The sequence below is a fragment of the Periplaneta americana genome, chromosome 8, assembly GCF_040183065.1.
Source record: "Periplaneta americana isolate PAMFEO1 chromosome 8, P.americana_PAMFEO1_priV1, whole genome shotgun sequence".
Classification (NCBI taxonomy): domain Eukaryota; kingdom Metazoa; phylum Arthropoda; class Insecta; order Blattodea; family Blattidae; genus Periplaneta; species Periplaneta americana.
Window position 1 is genome coordinate 338,888 of NC_091124.1, and position 16,748 is coordinate 355,635.

Below are 16,748 nucleotides of genomic sequence, written 5' to 3' on the forward strand. Positions count from 1 at the left end.
TAGTGCCTTGCATCTGGCAATGAAGCCATTAGCAGTCGTGCTTTCCAATACTTTTGAACTGTAGTTTCTTCTGATCTTAATGCTTCACAGGTCTTCATTCATTTCTGCTGGATTGTTACACAGGACACATATGGGTGAAGCTGAGATACCTATTCTGTAGAGATGACTTGCTAGACAGTCATGATTTGTCAATAGTCTGAAGGCTGCAACTGCTGTTTTCCTTGGTCTCTGGGGGATTATATCTGGGTTGGAAAGTAGTGTAATCCATTTTTTGTCTTTAGCATTGGATTCTATTTCTTGTAGGTATGAATGAGAAAATTTTGTAGTGATCAAGCGTTTTATTGAGGAATATGAGAAATTAAATTTAGACTTTTGTTTTATTGTTGTGCCTTTCTTGGCAAGTGTGTCTGCGGTTTCATTCCCCTTGACTCCACAGTGTGCTGGAATCCACTGGAGACGGACAATCTTATTAACTTTTTGGAGTTGTGATAACATTTTGTAGCATTCCCTTATTTTTGTTGACTTCTTTGTAGCATTTGAACATAGGCTATTCCCTGAATTGCAGCTTTAGAATCTGAAAGAATTACTGTCTTGTTATATTTATTTAAGGGAAGATTTAATAATTGTCGGAGAGCAATGTGTATAGCCTCTATTTCACCATCATAATTTGTTGTGTCTCTGCCAACAGAATGATAAAAGGAAAAATGTGTACATGTAACTCCAGCTTCAGTAAGGTTTTCTGTGGTTGATCCGTCAGTATATATGTGTAGCCATTCTTCTGTAGGGTATCTAGTATCGATCGTTTCCAGTGTTAGAAGTTTTTGTATTTCTTTTGGTGTGTCTAATTTACTTATTTCCTCTGTTAATTCCAAACTGAAGGTAGGTTGCAATAATTCCAATGGATTTTCTCTTATAAGTAAATTTTCTCTTGTGTTAGGAATGCTCAATTTAGATTTAATCTGTGTTACCTTTTCTAGGAAACTACTATGAGTTTTAAGGATTGAGGAAGGGAGGTTCTTTTCTGTCCATTTATGGCAGTCGTAACATTTTCTCATGTTGGAGCAGTGCTTGTTCTTCTATTTTTGTTGTTATTGATGGGATCCGTGTTAAGGCAAGCATGGCATCAACAGGTGTGGATTTAACTGCTCCAGTGATTAGGCAAAGAGCCTGATTTTGTATTTGTTCAAGTTTATTGATGTTAGCATTTGCTGCTGTTATTAAAGCTTCAGAACAGTACAAGAGGTTTGGTTTAATATACATTTTGTATGTTGTATTAAGGACTCTCCTTGAGCAGCCCCATTTAGCACCAGCTAACCTTTTCAGGATTTGCAGTTTCTTTTCAACCTTTTCTGAGATGTTTGTTGTATGTTTTTTCCAACTAGGTTTTCTGTGCCAGAGACTCAGTCCTATTCCAAGGCTTATTGTAGGGATTCGTAACAAGCTGTTTTTTTTTACGGTGATGGGTTGTTAGCCCTTCGCCTTGAATGGGTTACATCAGCTTCTTGTCTATGCGGATGACGTGAATATGTTAGGAGAAAATCCATAAACGATTAGGAAAAACACGGGAATTTTACTGGAAGCAAGTAAAGCGATAGGTTTGGAAGTAAATCCCGAAAAGACAAAGTATATGATTATGTCTCGTGACCAGAATATTGTACGAAATGGAAATATAAAAATTGGAGATTTATCCTTCGAAGGGGTGGAAAAATTCAAATATCTTGGAGCAACAGTAACAAATATAAATGACATTCGGGAGGAAATTAAACTTAGAATAAATATGGGAAATGCCTGTTATTATTCGGTTGAGAAGCTTTTATCATCTAGTCTGCTGTCAAAAAATCTGAAAGTTAGAATTTATAAAACAGTTATATTACCGGTTCTTCTGTATGGTTGTGAAACTTGGACTCTCACTCTGAGAGAGGAACATAGGTTAAGGGTGTTTGAGAATAAGGTGCTTAGGAAAATATTGGGGCTAAGAGGGATGAAGTTACAGGAGAATGGAGAAAGTTACACAATACAGAACTGCACGCATTGTATTCTTCACCTGACATAATTAGGAACATTAAATCCAGACGTTTGAGATGGGCAGGGCATGTAGCACGTATGGGCGAATCCAGAAATGCATATAGAGTGTTAGTTGGGAGACCGGAGGGAAAAAGACCTTTGGGGAGGCCGAGACATAGATGGGAGGATAATATTAAAATGGATTTGAGGGAGGTGGGATATGATGATAGAGACTGTATTAATCTTGCACAGGATAGGGACCAATGGCGGGCTTATGTGAGGGGGGCAATGAACCTTCGGGTTCCTTAAAAGCCATTTGTAAGTAAGTAAGTTTTCTGTCGAAAGTGATGCCCAAGTATTTGGCATCATCAACTGCTTTGAGTGGTTTATCATTATAATTTATGTTAATATTCAATGGTTTATATTTTAGTGTAAATAATTCATAAGTTGTTTTTTCTACATTAATAGTCATGAGTCACCTGACATAATTAGGAACATTAAATTCAGACATTTGAGATGGGCAGGGCATGTAGCACATGTGGGTGAATCCAGAAATGCATATAGTGTTAGTTGGGAGACCCGAGGAAAAAATATCTTTGGGGAGGCCGAGACGTAGATGGGAGGATAATATTAAAATGGATTTGAGGGAGGTGGGATATGATGGTAGAGAATGGATTAATCTTGCACAGGATAGGGACTGATAGCAGGCTTATGTGGAACTGATATTTTATCCCAAATTTTGCTGTGGACAAGAGTCAGTTTGATTCCAATAGTCACTTTTATTGCAAAATTTAGTGGTTTAGAAGGCATCCTGAATCCTGAAGCCAAATCATGATAACTGTATGTAGAGTTATATTTGAAGAATGCAGAGACATAGGGAGCTCAATTTCGTTACCAGGAAGACAATAGACATTTTGAAAATGACCCTTTCTTTTTTATTTCCCAATGACAGTTTCGTAATTTGGTTATAAATCCTATTCAACACTGTAACAACGTACTGATAATTCACAATGATACAACTCTAATAAGCATTTCAATGCGTAAGTTTATTTCAGCTACTTTCATTGCACAACTAATGTGACAAAATAACTAACAACTCGACAAGCATGTATGTGAGTCAGTGAACAAGTAACATGTGACATGAATAGTGTGACCAGATCTTCCAGCTTCCAGCCACTGCCCTCAACTTTAACTCAATGTCCCTGACAAAAACCTACTTCAAAATACCTCCCAACAGGAATATTGGCACAGAAAAGTAAAAATAATAGCCTTAAATTTTAGATTGTAGGAAGTTCATTAACGTCGGGAATATAAATTACAAAATATTATATTTCAGCTATATATTACTGTATTCCGAAATTTATTGATTGGGTTTGTACACCTGATGATTGACACACTACTTATTTGTGTCCCGCTATTTTCTGGTGAAGACTAATTACAACACTATTTGGTGAGAAAACTGCATGTGACTCAATTCAAGAGCCTTCTTCTACTGCAGTGATGTCAAAGCAAGCGCATTTTTCTGACCTTGATGTCGTGCGTAGGCAGCAAGCGCTAAGTATGGAAAGAGGAAGGGTTGTGTATATGAATAAGCAACCTGTTGGATTAAGAAAACAGTTGTGCACAAACTTTAAACGGAACGTGAAATTTTATGTCGTTATTTTTATATGGCTTCTTTCTGTTTAATATTAACTATATTGTCTGTAAAACAAAAGTACTAACACTGATTTCTTAATATTGCACTTGTGTTTTAAATCTTAATAACATAATAGAGAGTTAAGAAGAGTTACCTAGGTACTGTATCTCTTTTAAGTGTAACTAATATTCCATAACAAAACTCTTATCGCATTATGCTTTTAAGGTGATATTTGTGAGCAACTTCCTATCATCAGAATATTAAATTATTTTCTCGAAATCTGCTGAAGCTATAGAGCTGACATTTTTACAACACATGGGCACGTATTTTTTGCTTGTGATGTAACAGTAGTTGCTTTGTTAATTCATTTCCTTACAAACAATTTCCATGCGAATATTTTCAAAATTTTCAATACACTATCTTCAGTAATACGTATTTACGGTAAATTAGATTTACGAAAACATTCTGTAAGGCTACTAAATAAATAGGCCTATACCTGAAATTTTCACTTTTCTATAAGAAAAGTTGAGAAAATATTTCTTTTGAATAAAAAAATGAAACTTGTGAAAAATGAGCATTAAAATTAAAACTTACATTCTTATAATGCACTTATACTTCTTAGGCAAATCTAAAAATTACCATGGATACAGTTTTAATAAGTTCTCTTCCCTTTATCCATTGAATCAGTTCTGGCCATCCCTGAATATAGCTCGACCAAGCGGCATATACTACCTCTTTCGTCTGTCTCTTTCCTTTCCGCTGTAAAGCGCTCAGGCTCTCCTGGGCTCTAAAGCGCGCACTTGCTCCTGTGGGCATCAATTGACATGCCTGTTCTACTGCGATGGAGCAGGTTCAATCCCAGGTGAGGTCATGATGGAATTTTTGGTGGACAAAGCAAATGTTGCAGAGGATTTTTTTCATGGGTTACTCCCATTTCCCCCTCTATCATTGCATCAACACTATGTACTTCCCCCTCATTTCGTCTATCATCTGTAATATTTAAAAACTGGTAGACCAAGTGAGAGTTTATCTCTTACCTAAAAAGAATTTTCACATTCATACTGGAGGATACTACTACAGTGCTATGAGCGAGTTTGGTCCGTATCAAGTGTCACTGTATATCCATGCCAACAAGGAAAGCATAAGCATGCTGTGCCTCTTATTCTCAAAGTGAAAATTATATCAAATTCAATATTAACTTAAAAATATGGTGGTATGAACTGATGAACTGCCAACTTTATTCTTAGCAAGTGTAATGGCCAATTTGTCCAAGTAATGTTTAATTTTGCTTACGAATGTTAAATTAACAGTCTGTTTAGTTTTAACGTTTTTTTAATATATTTTCCATTTGTTCAACATAATTTTGTTTAAGATAACCAACACTTAACTATAACGTCTGTTAGCACTACTGTATTTTAACTACTCAACAGCAGTTGGTAATGATTCTACACATGTAAGACAATTTTTGATTGGCTAAAATTAATCTTTAAATTCTATATTATAGAGTGAGTCATGAAACTTGCATAAAATGACAACCTGTTACAGTAGGCAAACAGTTGACAAATGAAAGTTGTAGGTGACGTGCTGAATAATAATTACAAAGTAAGGTTATATTTCCTCATTGCTATTATGGATACGAAATACGAAAGAAATAAAATAACACTGATGTATTTAAACAGTACAAAGTATTTTTTAAATGTTATATTACCAGTCATATGCTAAACATTCCCTACAGAGAGACACAAAATATTAATTTCGCAACTTCTGTTCGAACAGCTGTGGGGACATCGGCCATATTTAACTAACTGTTAAACGAGTTAACTGCCTGAAATCCTACATTTAAAATTAACAAACTGTTAACAATCTGTTAAACCAAACTGGTGTTGAAAACATACAATTTTATTAATTAACAAACTGTTTAGAGTTTAACAGTCGTTAAATTTTCTAACAATACTTGGAAAAACCGGCCATAAGACTTGTAATGCATAAAACATCAGTGCAGCAGGTTTTCTAAGAATACTTCAGCTTCCTTTGTGATTTCCAACTCTCCTTAACTCCCATCACAAGATGAATTATGTACCCACAAGTATTAAACTGGACACTGTAGTCTTAAAAACAAAGAGTGCACGACGGTAACTCCTTTTGCAGGATTTGTTGGGGTTAGAGGAAGAGACTGTCTAGCATGCAATTCATAAATGTAATTCATTAAGCCTCACAAGATATTAGTATTACTGAATTCTATAAGCCCGATTCTTTTAACGAAATTCTGAGCACATAAAAGCTTCGGTTGTGATGTTTTACCATTCAATTAAAAAGCTTACATTCTCAAGATTGTGGAAAAATTAATAAAAATTCGAACAGCTCGTCCATTGAGCTACAATTTCTTAAGAATTCCAGATGAGCACTTCTTTTGTAATCCATCAGATGATGCTCACTTCACGGATCTGAACAAACGGATTTTCAATTGATGCAGGAGGCCATGAATAAGTTTGTTCAGTGGGTACTGTTCATATGAACAATTTAACATATTTTCTCTCATTTCAATGTTTATGCTTAAATACTCACGAAACTTAAAAAGATTACATATTGATTATGAACCTTAAATTCCAATATAAATGGACAAATAAATGTTTCGATTAGATGTAGCTCTTTCATCATTAAGTATCCATATAGCAGTTCCAAACATATGAAGCACCATTTTAACAACAGAAATCAACAATTACGGAATATAAACTAAAAATGAATTTACATAATGTCAATGAAGTGAATTCTTCATGATCGAATTTTTACATCTAAAAAGTAAATATACAGGGACAAACTTCATATAAACATACAGTAAGTCCAGAAATGCCTAGTTTATGAGCAAGGGGATATGATATTCAACATGTTTCAGCCATGATACAATCCAACAAAGTTTATTACGGTACAAATAATTAACTTTCGCAGGCAACCGACTGATATTATCAATATATGTGTACCAATTTATGTACAGTCTTAGAAAGAAGTTCTGTTCCACAGATACTTTATAAGTCCCAGAAAGGAGGCAGTGGCATGATCAGAGGACGAGCGACCTGGTTCACAAGAGAAGAACTAGTTGAGGTAATAAAATTAGTTTTGTTTCGTTGTATGTCTGATCATGTGCACTGCCTCCTTTCTGGGACTTATAAAGTACTCTATCTGTGCAAGAAAATTTTTTTCTAAGACTATACACTGTAACCAGATGGCCATGCGTTGCCAAGGAAATTTGTTTACAGTCGTGGTTAGTCTGTTTTATGCTTGTAACTTGTAAGGCAGTTCAGTTACATTTGAGAGCCTAACCATGGCAGGATATCCTTTGAGATGGATAGGTAGGGGAGGACCAATTTCATGGCCTGCACATTCGTCTGACCTCAATCCTTTGGACTTTTCTGCAGGGGCACCTAAAAGCTCTAGTTCAATGCAACAGATATTCAAAATGCAGAGATAGCCTACTCAATCAACTTTATTGTATTTATTAACATTCCATGGTATTCATACATGCTTACAGCTAGAATATGGAACAAGTCAAAAAACTTAATACTATTATAAAGTCTTAATTTATAGTCACAGTCTAGATGAAATGTATACAGAAGAGATTTACAATATAGACTACTAGTACAACACAAAGTTTTAGTATCAATTTCATGAAGCGTTATTGAATGTCATGAATTCACCTACAGAATAGAAGGCGTGAGAAATTAGGTACTTCTTTAATTTGGCCCTAAATAATTTTACGTTTTGAGTTTTATTTTTATATCAATAGGGAGGCTATTAAAGATTTTTACTGCCATATAACGCACTCCTTTTTGATAGCACGATAGACTTGCCGATGGAGTATGAAAGTCATTTTTTGACGTGTATTTATGCTATGAACTGTTGAATTAGTTACAAAGTTTTCACGATTACATACGAGGAAGATTATTAATGAAAAGATATACTGACTAGCCATGGGCATTATTTGTAGTTTTTTTAAAATAGTCCTACACGATTCCCTAGATTTGGCACCTACTATTATTCTAATTACTCTTTTTTTGTAATAGGAATATACTGTTACTATCTGTGGAATTTCCCCAGAATATTATTCCAAAACTCATTATCGAGTGGAAGTATGCAAAGTATAATGTTTTTAAAGTACTGATATTTATTATCTTTTGCATAGATCTAATAGCAAAACAAGCTGAATTTAGTTTAGGAGTAATTTCTTTAATATGATTTTTCCAATTTAATACATTATCGAGTTTTAAGCCAAGAAATTTGGTTGTTGTTGTTTCTAATAGTGACCTATTGTTAATTATTGCGCTAGAAATTTGCGACGTTGAATTTGGACAGGATTTAAATTGAATTATGTTACTTTTGTTACAATTTAATACCAATTTATTGACTGAGAACCACTCACATATTTTGACGAGAATTTCCTCTGTTGAAGATTGGAATGTGTTGGAGTTATTGGCTGTAATTACTATACTTGTGTCATCTGCAAATAATATGGGATGACCTACATCTTTTATTAGGGGGGGGCAAGATCATTTATAAACACTAGAAAAAGTAGGGTACCTAATATTGATCCTTGAGGAATTCCATTATTAATAGTTCCCCATGTCGATGCAGATTTCATAGTGCCGATGCAGATTTCAGAGCCGATGCCTGTGAAACCACTGGAAACCGTCCTGGGGTCCTTGAAAGGGTAAAACAATCAATGATCTGACAAGTCCATGCGTGTGTAGAAGCAGGCAGAGAACATTTTGAATATTTGTTATGAATTGTAAACTGAAAACAATTTGTACAAGTACACTGTTAATGTATCATTGTGAATATAGTCCATTTCAATTGAAATATGGCTATGTGTCTTTGTATTGGAATAATTCATAAACTAGGCATTTCCGTATTTATGTTTATATGATTTTTTTTTTCTTATTTTGGTGTGAGGAACTCGCACTAAAAATTTGTCCACTTATATTTTATTCACCCTGTAGAATAACGTCATGTGAGTGAGTATATGTATTCTGGAGTTATCACAATCCCTGATGATGCTTCATTAGTGAACACAACATTCAAACAACAGAAACTGTAGGTGCTAGTGTGCTCTACAGCAATACAATTCACGCATATTTACCCGACCAGACTTTCTTCCTTTCAAAGTAAGACCGACACATCTGGCGCAGATTGCTCAGTCGTGGCCCAGTGGCCGTGATTTGATCCCTGCCGAGACACTGTCTTTCTCCAAGCCACCCACGATAGCAGTTTGGCCCATCAAGACCGTTATCTAATGGGTAACAAGGTTACTTTCCTGAAGGTAAAGAAAGCTGAAGCGTGTTGCTAATTCTAGTGCCAGATCTAGCAAATACGAAATCTTCCTTGCATACTAATGATATTTCATGAATATAACTTGTTAAAGAAAGCATAAGATTCTGAATACAGTGAATTTAGGAAGCTAAAATTCACTGAATGGTGAATCTTTGTAAGTGTACTCACAGTGAGCAGTTGGATATGGTGTGTTATCAGCACGTTGCTTGGCATACACAGGGGGCTGCTCCCCAAATGTTACAATCATAACTTGAATTAGACCTAGAAGATCTGAAGAATTCTGTAAACAAAATTAAATGAGCACTTGTAGCAAAATTGTTTGAGTTGCTCTTTCATTTGGTGTATTATTTATAATTGTACGTTAAATGTAATGAATACTACAAAGCCTTAAAACCCAGATATTCATTTTGAAACACCCGGTATTACTTGTGAAATCATGAATATCTTAATTTGTGTAAATAACTTTACATTAGTTTTGTAAAATAAAGCAGCCTTGTAAACATACAAACCAATGAGAGTTAAAATATTACATTCTATAGAGATACCACGTCAAAAATCTCTTGGCCTCAACTTCAAAACAACTCTAAGTCACTAGTAATGATAAATATTCTCTGAATGACTATGCATGGCACCATAATAAGATATAAGACAGAATAGATTGAACTGAAACATAAAAGAGAGCCAACGTGTAAAGTGACATTCTTAAGGTACGGTCACACGTCGCTACTTTTGCAGCGCTGCAGTATAAAAAACTGCGCAACTCTCGTACTGCGACGTGTGAACAACGGTGCAACCCGAAAATTAGCGCTGCCGAACCTGCTGCCCGTTACTTCTCCATGCTGCGCACAGCTTAGAAGTAGCGACGTGTGAACAGGATTCTCAGGGTTGCAGCCGCAGCATTTTTAATATCGGTTTTGTTGAAACTTTTGCTGCGGTTGCAACCAGTGTTGCCACCCATATGTGCCAATGATACTTTTATTCTTTGGTTATATTTTAATGTTAGATGTGATTAAAATAAATTATTTGTAACAGTTATTAAATGCACAACACAGTCTGAGCATATTTGCTGACGATATAATTCATTTTTTTTTTAATTTTCTGTATTGTGATTTCAAACAGGAGGGTTGCCAACATTGATTACGTGAATATGCTGTTGGTTATCATTTAAGTATATAGGTGTTTTTAAAAGCTTTATAGTAAAAATAATGCCAATTTCTGAATACTAGTTAGTACAGAAAAGCAAATAGAATATAAGTAAGCTTTCGCATGAGTTTCTTAATAATGCGAACATAACCACAAAATGTATATTGAGAAGTTAACACGGAGATGGAAACCTGCAGCATGACTGCAGCTGCAAAAGTAGCGCCTTGCGTGTGAACAGACTTACAACCTCCAGTTGCAACTTTTGCAGCACTCGGGTTGTACAGCACGAAAAGTAGCGTGCAGCGCGCTACTTTTGGCTTACGTGTGAACATGACACGCAACTTTTGCAGCTGCAGTACAAAAGTTGCGCAGCAAAAGTAGCGACGTGTGACCGTGCCTTTAAACTCTTAAGCCAAAACTAATTTTAAGTTTGGCACGTATGTTCCAAGTGGGAAGACCAATTTATATTATTATAGAAAAACTCCACATCACCTTCGATACAATCAGTTTTATTGTTGCCTGAATACTTACAGGAACCCAGTCATGAAGATATGGCAAATATATTTTTCCGTTGTGGTCCACAAATATCGACACTTTGATGTGCATATCAGGTGTAGGCTTCACGTAACACATTGGGGCGTTGTTGGGGTGAGTGTCCATCAGCCAGATGCATATAGGAATGTTGTATATGTGACCTGAAAACAGTAACTTGCAATGATTTGTGAGGTCGTAGTGATACCATATTTAAATTATTACAAAAAATGGCAAGGACATACAGAGCAACTCAAAAATAAGTGTAAATATTTGAAGGGTGCAATGTGGAAGTAAAAACAAGATTACTATGTCCTATCATATTTTTTGTAAAATTACTTTACTTCAGAGTTATGCCAAGTGAAATAGATTAAGTTGTGGCCAGCCAGATTACAGGTCATGGCTCCTGGAGTTCTATGAATGTGGTTGTCTGAAGTTGCTAATGTACACCACTGACATTCTGGACAGAGCAGAACTGTAGTGACAAAGTGAATGTTGGATCATTATTATGTACAGTTCCAGAAAAAAAAAAGTCCACCTGTATGTAGACAACAAATTTCGCACGACTGTCTGTAAGTAATCCTATAAATACAATTAATATTGTGACATTTTCATACTATTGAGGGAGCTGGAAGGGGGCTTTGACCAGCAAAAACAGTTGTTATGTACGGGAAACATCCCACATATATCCATAACATATTTCTAAGGAAAATCAAATCAGGAATTGTTAATAGATGTGAATTTCATGTTCAGATCAACAATGTTTTGGATGACTATGTGGCTTAGTTATTGAAAGTCGTGCGTCAAGTGTGATCAGCTGAGAATAATATATGCATTAGAACAATATTATGCTATACTTACTGAATAACTTAACATATCTAGCCATCATTAACCAATTAGTAAATCTGATGTAAAATAGCAACATAATACAGCACAATTTCTGAAAGTAAACTGTAGTACTATTCTATTGAGCGGGATTGGATCTTAATATGTCAGGTAGAGGGGATGAAGACCATTGCTAGAATAAATTCATTTTTCATAATTCCAAAAATAAAAAACTGACAATTTATAAATCGTACTGTTGGTATATAATTATATAAAACATATATACCGTGTGTTTTTTCTAAATATAGAACATAGTGATTTAACATTACCTAATTCTCCTCTAAACATTACATTACACAATTTTGGTTGTTCCAGAATTTGCTCTAATTGTCCAATTATAAATTAATCTTCAGAGGTTAAATATTTAAGAATCATTATTGATAAACATCTGAAATGAGACAAACAAATCAACTACCTTATAATAAATTACGTAGAATTATATATTACTTTGTTCAGTTACGAAATTAGTTACCAATGGATGTACTATGTACAGTTTACCTTGCCTTGTTTCAGTCTATAACCCAATACAGAAATATTAGGGCGAAATAGTACTTATAAAACTAACCTTAATCCATTAGATTTATTACAGAGAAGAATAACTAAAATATGTCTAAAAAACCTACTGGTACTGATTGTTTTAGAATTTAAAGTCTTGAAAATACATCAAATTTATATCAATGCATTATTATTAAATCTTATACATAAAAATCACACATATTCCAGATCAACAAGCATAGCTTTCAACCAAAGTACTAATATCGGCTCTAGAATTTATAACAAATTAATAAAGAAATACCCACATCTATTTACTTCCAACAGTTTGAAATTTAAAAATGTATGTAAACAACTTATGAGTAATTATTAATTTTTAGATGTCATTTTATTGTAATTTATGCACGTAAATTAATTTGTATCGAATCCTCCCCTGAGCATGAGAACACTCTCTTTCAGAGGAGTGCTAGAATTTTGTAAATTTACAATTTCTTTGTATTGTATTTTTATGACAATAAACATTATTATTATTATTATTATTATTATTATTATTATTATTATTAACATAACAAACCTATGTATAAAAACAATGAAGAAATAACTTAATCAGTGGGCCATGTTCAGAAAATAGCAGACTTTGACAATTTGTAAAACAAGAGAACATCAGGCTTTGACTTAGCAACAGTAAATGATGTTCTCTTGTTTTACAAATTGTCAAAGTCTGCCATTTTCTGAACATGGCCCACTGATTAGGTTATTTCTTCATATTTTTATACACAGGTTTCTTATAGCAATGTTATATGCAGTTATATATGTAAAAATAATATAAACCTTTATAAATGTGAGTTACATTTTTATTATGACTGTATATTCCTTACCTTTGAATCGCACAGGTATGGTACCACTTAGATTTAGTAACTGCATGGTGATCCCATTTGAAAACACTTCGTGGAAAAATAAACAGGAATCAGAACGAAATTAATAACTTCATAGTTCTTGATTAATAAATTCACAGGGTTAAAAATTCTGCCATATCACTGCATTCAGTATAGTCCCCTGCACTCTATCAGTTCCATTCCAATAATTTTTACATGAATGAGGTTTCTGTCAAAATTCATGTGTGTCTCCTCGATATGTTACGGTTAAACTACATGCCTTTAGACCCAAGTATCATGGGTTTGAGCACAGTTAAGAACAATACACTTCCAGATGGGAAAAAAATCCATTATGTATGCAAAAAGTAGCTGGCCTCATGTGAATATTTAATACTTTAAGAAGATCAATTACCTTTCTTAAATTGTTTAACGATGCTGTAGCAACTACCCAATTAAGTATTGTTGGTGGAATTGGTGATAGTGAGATGAGGCCAAGGAATTGGTATATGATTACCTGACATTTGCCTTACAACTGGAAGAGCCTCGGAAAAATCCCAAAGAGGTAATCGACCCCAACGGCATTCGAATCCATGCCCAAGCACAGTCGAGAATATGGTGACGTTACTTTATTTAGTAATAAAGAATAGAATCCAAATTCTATGTTGAGGATCGCCACTATCAGTTCTCAACTCTTTATATCATATATCACCGCAACAATTACAGAGGCCTCTGGTAGAAAAGAGTAGGAAGATTTAGATTCAAATTCTTACCGTATATATAACTATACTCGTCATATGAGGTACACAAACTGGAAATGAATCCGAAATAAACCAAAACTAATCAAGAAGAGACAATGGCTTCATTGTCTAGTATTCAGCAAAAATAAAATCAGAAATATGTCATAATCACAATCCAAATTCAGAATTTTCTCACATGAGAAAATAAAATTCATGAAGAAAATCTTCTTATTCAATTTGAAGTGGGCTGTTGTGTATTTCGATTTAAAATACAGAACCACCAATCTTATACTGCAAATAATTATATTATATGCAGATAAACCGACTTGTTGACAATGAAAAGTATGAATTCATCAGCCCACTAGGTGTGAAATAAATCAATGATCAGAGGGCTTGTTCATCTGAATTATATTTATCATCAACTTTGTGATGTTCACAGATGAAATATGACGACTGGAAGCATAGTTTCTTTTGAAGTAAAATATGTTCGCTAACAGTGATGTTTGGAAAACCCCACCCCGAGTCAATTTAGTGCATTTATCTTTCTACACAAACACCAAAAATAAACTTATATACTTCGACACATGCATTCAGTAACAAGGATATTAAATTAAATCTCATACTGATTAGTGATGCAATGATAATAAAACAGTGAAAAAGAGTAAATACTTACTGCATTGTTAGGATTTGTATTTGTTGATGGAATTCCGAGAATATGAATAAAAAGTCTTATATTTCCCTCAGTACAACTTATCTTACCTTGTAAACAGTTGTGTGACCACTTAAAATTACACAGGCTCGAAATATATTCCATAACATAGACACAGAATACATATAGGTACTACAAATATCGATAAACTACGATCAAATACAGAACTGAAAATAAAATTAAACTCGTATGAGAAAGAATAAATAATGCGACCGAAAATGATTTGTGATTAAGATCACTTGAAAGTGAAACCTGAATTTAAAAAAAAAGTGTCAAAAATTGGACGCACCTTAAAAGAACTTTCTAGAAACCACATTTCAACATCATCAAACACCAATATACGAGAAAAGACTGAACAAAAACATTAACAAAGAAAAAAAAAAAGAAAGAACACTCTAGTTGCCTAGTTACAAAGAAAAAAATTAAATACGATACATCAGAATAAAACAAAAATGAGGAAATACCAGGGTGGCTAGAATTAAACTGACAGTGTTCAGCGTGGCACAGCACTGATTGTAATGATCCTAGGAGTGTGAAACCTCGTACATATGCTAATTAGGCAATGAGCTCGCGAATTTTACAAAAAAATTGTCAGTTCCAAATCTTGGCACCAGGTGAAAATATGGCGCTGTAAGCAGTCAGAACGTGGTATGGGTGCAGGAAAAAGGCAGGAAGATCAAACACATGAACATCTTGCGGGCCTGTTAAGTGTAGAGTGACATCTGCACATTATAGGGACCTGCTTGTGCAACACAATTCCAGCTTTGCAAGAACGCAACTGTGACCATATCATTATTTTCATGCAAGATGATTTCCAGATGCATGGCCTTCAAGATCCCCTGACCTAAATCCATGCAACTTCCGGTTGTGCCAATATTTGAAAGATTATGTCTATCAGGGACGTATCTGGTCTCTACCTGAGCTAAAGGCTAATACAACGACATGTCGCTCTGATTCACCAGCTATGCTGCGAGCAACTGTCGATCATGCATTGTTACAAATGCAACATGTTGCTGATGTGGGAGGCCATGTTGAAACCATAGTTTTTAATAAACGCACCAGAACCACTGTTATCATGTGCTTGATCTATCCTGCCTTTTTCCTGCGCCCATACCACGTTTTGACCGTTTACAGCGCCATATTTTCACCTGGTGGCAAGACTTGGAACTATTTTTTGGCATAATTCGCGAGCGCATTGCTTAATTAGCATATCTATGAGGTTTCACACTCTTAAGATCATCACTAGGGACCGGATTTTTATGTAATTACATATTATATTCCTTTCAACCTAACTGTATATAAATAACAAATCTTTGCGAATCTTGTAATTACCATTAATATATTAAAATTTGATACTACATATTTTTACATATTTACCCCACATTACATATTATGGCTTGGTATTACATAAATCATATTTAGGGGTTTTATTCATTTTTACTTTTGTAAAAGGAAAAAAGAAACTTCTGCTAGGGAAGTTTACAATTTGAAATATACAGATTTAAAAAACCTTTTTACCTAACCAAGCTGTTCCCATGCAATTTGCAACCTTATCCAACCTCTTCCTAATCTTTCCAGGGAAAACCCGTGACAAGTCTGACATGAGCCACAATAAAGTAGCCGACTTTTGAGAAGAAGCTGGAGTAAATGAACAAACTGGAAAGATGTTGAAAGAGTAAAATAAATAGCTTTTCAGGTTATTTCTTGATCTCTTTACTTTAAATTTAGTAGACCTGTAAGGAAATGGCATTTTCCGAGCAATTAGAAAATATGGTTCTCGGCTGGAATAATCCTACCCTTCTGAATGAGACAGGAATGTCACTTTTCAAACAACAGTTTGTAAATGCCTATAGTTTGAGGTTTTAGTAGGTACTTTGTTTCTTACAGCGAGCAGTTAAAATGCATGTGTGCCACATCTCCTCTTATTTTCTCCTAATCCAGTAAAGCGAAACAGTGCTTGCAGTTCTGTTGTGTCATTCACTTCACTCAGTTCTCTAGTTTTAGTACTTACAGTATAAAGTGCAAGTGAGTTTATCTACTGCTTTTGACTAACTAAAATGGCCCCTGTATCTTCAACCCTAACGACAAAAATAAAATCATGGATTGCGATGGACGAAGCTTTCACTACAGATGGAAAAATAGTAATGTGTCAAGTGTGCGGTAAAAAAGTCGGGTGCTCTATGAAATCACAACTGGAGAGTCTTACCTATCCTATACCTGGCAGATATTGATACTAAATATTTTCACGATTTTACATATTTTGGTACATATTCAGCTTATTTTTCTTACATAAATGTGTATATATTTCACACCTTGATATTACATAAAAATCCGGTCCCTAGTCATTACAGTCCGTGTTCTGCCACGCTGAACACCATCAGTTTAATTATAACCACCTGTTACATTCCATCAAT

At 34.6% G+C, this 16,748-nt stretch overlaps 1 protein-coding gene across 7 annotated transcripts in view; it reads right to left on the minus strand.

The window, feature by feature from the left end:
* Positions 1-16,748, minus strand: part of TSG101 (tumor susceptibility gene 101) — a 57,935-nt gene that overhangs the window by 22,923 nt on the left and 18,264 nt on the right. For 6 of the 7 annotated variants that reach the window (XM_069832238.1, XM_069832240.1, XM_069832236.1 and 3 more), the window contains 2 exons: positions 10,637-10,800; positions 9,131-9,242 (listed from right to left, as the gene is read on the minus strand). In XM_069832238.1, coding sequence (XP_069688339.1) covers positions 9,131-9,242; positions 10,637-10,800 — 276 coding nt within the window. Of the gene's footprint in view, positions 1-9,130; positions 9,243-10,636; positions 10,801-12,891; positions 12,958-16,748 lie in introns of all 7 variants that reach the window. The other variant, XM_069832239.1, reaches the window with a different exon arrangement.